The following is a 3,508-nucleotide window of genomic DNA, read 5'->3' as shown; positions in this document are numbered from 1 at the left end:
ATGCAAGTCCTCCTTGCATTTTGCTACATCCATTTGATGTAGGATCTTAGCCATTATGGTGGTGGTGGTGGGGGGAATGAAACTGCATAATGCTGGACAGAGATATGTGTCCTGCAGAATGCAACCAAGAATTTAAAAATGAAATACACTTGTCTTTTTGTAAAAAGCAAAAATAGAATGTATCTGGTATAAAGGATATTCATATTTTCAAAGAGAAGGGAGTAGAGCAGCACCCATAAGGTTCCCATATAACCTCGCTTTCCACCACCAGATGTTTCCAATCCAGCATACCACTTCTAAGCTTCTTCTGAATTGGTTAGGGCAATTTGCACCCAGCCAAGGGCTCTTGTGTCTAATAATAGTAGTAGTAGTAATAATAATAATAATAATAATAATAATAATAATGCATTTATTTATATCCTGCCCCTTCTTTTTGGGGATTGAGGTGGGTAACAATAGAAGTCTTATCTTCAAACACCTAGCGCTTGCAGCTTTTCTTATAGGAAGTGTCCTGCATGTTAGGTTATCTGGCAGAATCCAGTGGATTGGAAATAGAAATGTAACTTAACTTGTGGAAAAATTCTATTTGAATATGTTTGCCCTGTGAAACATGGGGTGCATTCAACAAAGCAACAGTGGATTAGTTGCAGATACATCAGTGTGAAGCAAGAGATACATGATGCTTTTGTAGGGGACTTAGCACCCAACTTTCTAATCAGTAAAAGTACACTGTTGCACTTCTTATCTGTCACTAGCAAGACAGAAAACATGTACTAGTTCCAGCTATTCCCATCTGAAGGGGTTAGTACACCATACCTGATGTCTGGGTAGTCCTGAGACAATTCTTTAATATATTCTTTGATTTTGTCTTTCTTCTTCTCACCAATGATGTTAGCAATGTACAGAATGGCAGGAAAGAGCCAGTCAGCACTTGAACCCTAGGAAAATATATGTGTTTTTTAATTTAATGATCTGTATTTCAGATGAAAGTATTTAAGTCTCATAGATACAACTATATCTCTGTAATGCTTTAAAAAGAATTATGATGCACAATGTATGCAGGAGAATACAAATACAAACAGCAACAACAACACAAAGAATACATAATAGTACTGCCAGGGCTACCTCTGCTTCATTTCCCTCCAAAATTCATTAGGTCTTATTAATTGTTATTAATATTCAGCCTAATCTCAAAATAATTCAAGATGGGATCATAATTCTAAAGTTGAAGCCACATCATTAGCAGTGGGTACAATCTAGTCAAAATTAAAGCAACTATATACCTGGCTATTTTCATTTGGCAGGAATTAAAACATTCACTAAAAATCTAAATGGGATAAGATGATAGATATTTGTGAATGGTACTCCCATCTTTTACAAATGTCTTTAAAATGCAGTCATGGGAACTCCCCAAATGGCAGCAGCTCTGAAGAGCAGACAGAAATAGAGATGTGAAGAATACCTATTAATATTTGCATCCTCTGTATTCCAGAAAACAATATCTGGCATCCAATTTAGCCGTTACAAGATTCTAAGTTAATAACGTTACTGCTGGCAATGCACACTTACAGTTGTGAGCAACCAAAGGTGACCCCCAAAATGGATCGTTACAGACAGCACCCCAACAGAAGTGTTCCGAAAGCACTGAGGACTGGGGCAGTGGAAAATAACATCTACAGCACTCTCCCAAGATATTATCACATGAGCCTCCCATCTTCAATCATCTTCAATCATGTTATTTAAGGAAATGAAAGCATACCAGTTTGGGAGCATTCATTAACACATTTCTCTGGAATAATGTAAAGGTGCTGTTTTAATTATCAATGTCCCACATGCTCTCTTTTTCACATCGTTCTTAATCCTGCCTGTCTGCCATATGCCCCATCCAGTGTGCCTTTTAGGTTATTAATTTTTAATTTTTTTAATGCTATTGCAGAGTTATGGTACTATGATTTAATAAAAAAGAAATGGAGGGGAAAGAGCTTGCTTGGAAATAGTGTGGAGGAAGAGGAGAAGAGGAGAATTGGGCCTGAACAGAGAGGCCAAAATAAAGCTGCTTTGGGTCACTTTAGAGGTATGCTGTTTAAATGCCACACACATCTTAAAAGGCCAGAAGCTGTGGAGCGTGGCTTTGGCACTGCTTCCGGCCTGTTAGGATGCATGCATCATTTAAATAGCACACTTCCAAAGTGGCCTGAAGCAGTTTTATTTTGGCCTGTTTGTTTGGGCTCAATTTATGTCCAGTGACACCATGTGACAGCCCAATATCGGAAATGCAGTGGGAGGGATGTATTACAACTAACGGTAAAGCAGCAATATTGGGAACCTATTGACATTTTTTCCTGTCAGTGAAAAGGTATGCTCTACCAACACTTTAAAGGCAAAGCAGCAATGAGAGAGACAATGCTGTGTGATATTTATGGCCAAAGATGTTATTCTCCAGCTTTAACATCAGTTTAAAAACCTTGTGTTATAATGTCTCAGGTCATGGTGCCCCCCCCCCCCCAGGACTAGCACCTGTGGGAGAACCCTAAGGGGTCTCTCCAGCTGCCTATTATCAAGGCAGTCCATGTCCAGAAGAATGATGTAGAGATGATTTCCCAGTTCTCTGATTTCCAGTACCTTGGAAACACTTTGGTTGGGCTCTGCCAGGCTGCAAAGGTAGGTAATGGTTAAAGGAAGTTATGATAATGGAGCTCTGCCACTGTAGTTATGTTGATCATGCAGGTTCTCAGCCACAGTGTATTTTTGTGCAAACAAATTTCCCCCTATAATGTCCCAAGCAAATTATAATTTGTGTGTGTGTGTGTGTGTGTTGTGTGCCTTCAAGTCATTTCCGACTTATGATGACCCTATGGCGAACGTATCATAGGGTTTTCTTGGCAAGATTTGTTCAGAGGAGGTTTCCCATTGCCTTTCCCTGAGGCTGAGAGACTGTGACTTGCCCAAGGTCATCCAGCGGGTTTCATGGCCAAGCAGGAATCAAACCCAAGTCTCCAGAGTTGTAGTCTAACACTCAAACCACTATGCCACACCAGTGATGCCCCAAGCAAATTATTATTAGTGTTTGAATATTAGACATAAATCCTTGTGTTGGGGAATGGGGAGAAAATTGCTGAAATTATTTGTTCTGGCATGTAGGGATGAAATATGATAAGATTTATATCTCTAGGCAGAGGGCAGTGCTTCTCTGCCCTTTTCTTCTGAGGTGAGCCATAAAGCCATTTTTATTTCAAACATTGTCACACACAGGTGGTGGGCATGGTGAACAAATTTAATAAGACTGAGAACAATCAAAACAGCAGCATAGAAGGAAAAGGAACAATAAAAGCCAGCGATAAAACAGACCACTACTTGCATTGTTATGGAAACGGTATGGAAAGAATGTGACTCAGCACCCTTGGTTTAGCATCTTTTTGGACCAGAAGCCAAAGAACTGGCTAACTCATTCAAACGAAAAGTGTGACATTAATGTCCACCCACTCCTTCTGGAACATGTAGAATTTTT

The 3,508-nt window shown here is 39.5% G+C and overlaps 2 protein-coding genes across 2 annotated transcripts in view; both read right to left on the bottom strand.

The window, feature by feature from the left end:
* LOC121934963 (cytochrome c oxidase assembly factor 8) overlaps positions 1–3,508 on the bottom strand; it is a 723,331-nt gene that overhangs the window by 690,907 nt on the left and 28,916 nt on the right. The window lies entirely within an intron of this gene.
* Positions 1–3,508, bottom strand: part of EXOC3L4 (exocyst complex component 3 like 4) — a 75,626-nt gene that overhangs the window by 68,980 nt on the left and 3,138 nt on the right. The window contains 1 exon segment of the mRNA XM_042446538.1: positions 817–938. Within this exon segment, the coding sequence (XP_042302472.1) occupies positions 817–938 (122 nt within the window).

The sequence above is a fragment of the Sceloporus undulatus genome, chromosome 1 (assembly GCF_019175285.1).
Source record: "Sceloporus undulatus isolate JIND9_A2432 ecotype Alabama chromosome 1, SceUnd_v1.1, whole genome shotgun sequence".
Taxonomy (NCBI): Eukaryota; Metazoa; Chordata; class Lepidosauria; order Squamata; family Phrynosomatidae; genus Sceloporus; species Sceloporus undulatus.
Note: the sequence above shows the minus strand (reverse complement) of the source record. Positions and strands in the feature narration are given on the sequence as shown.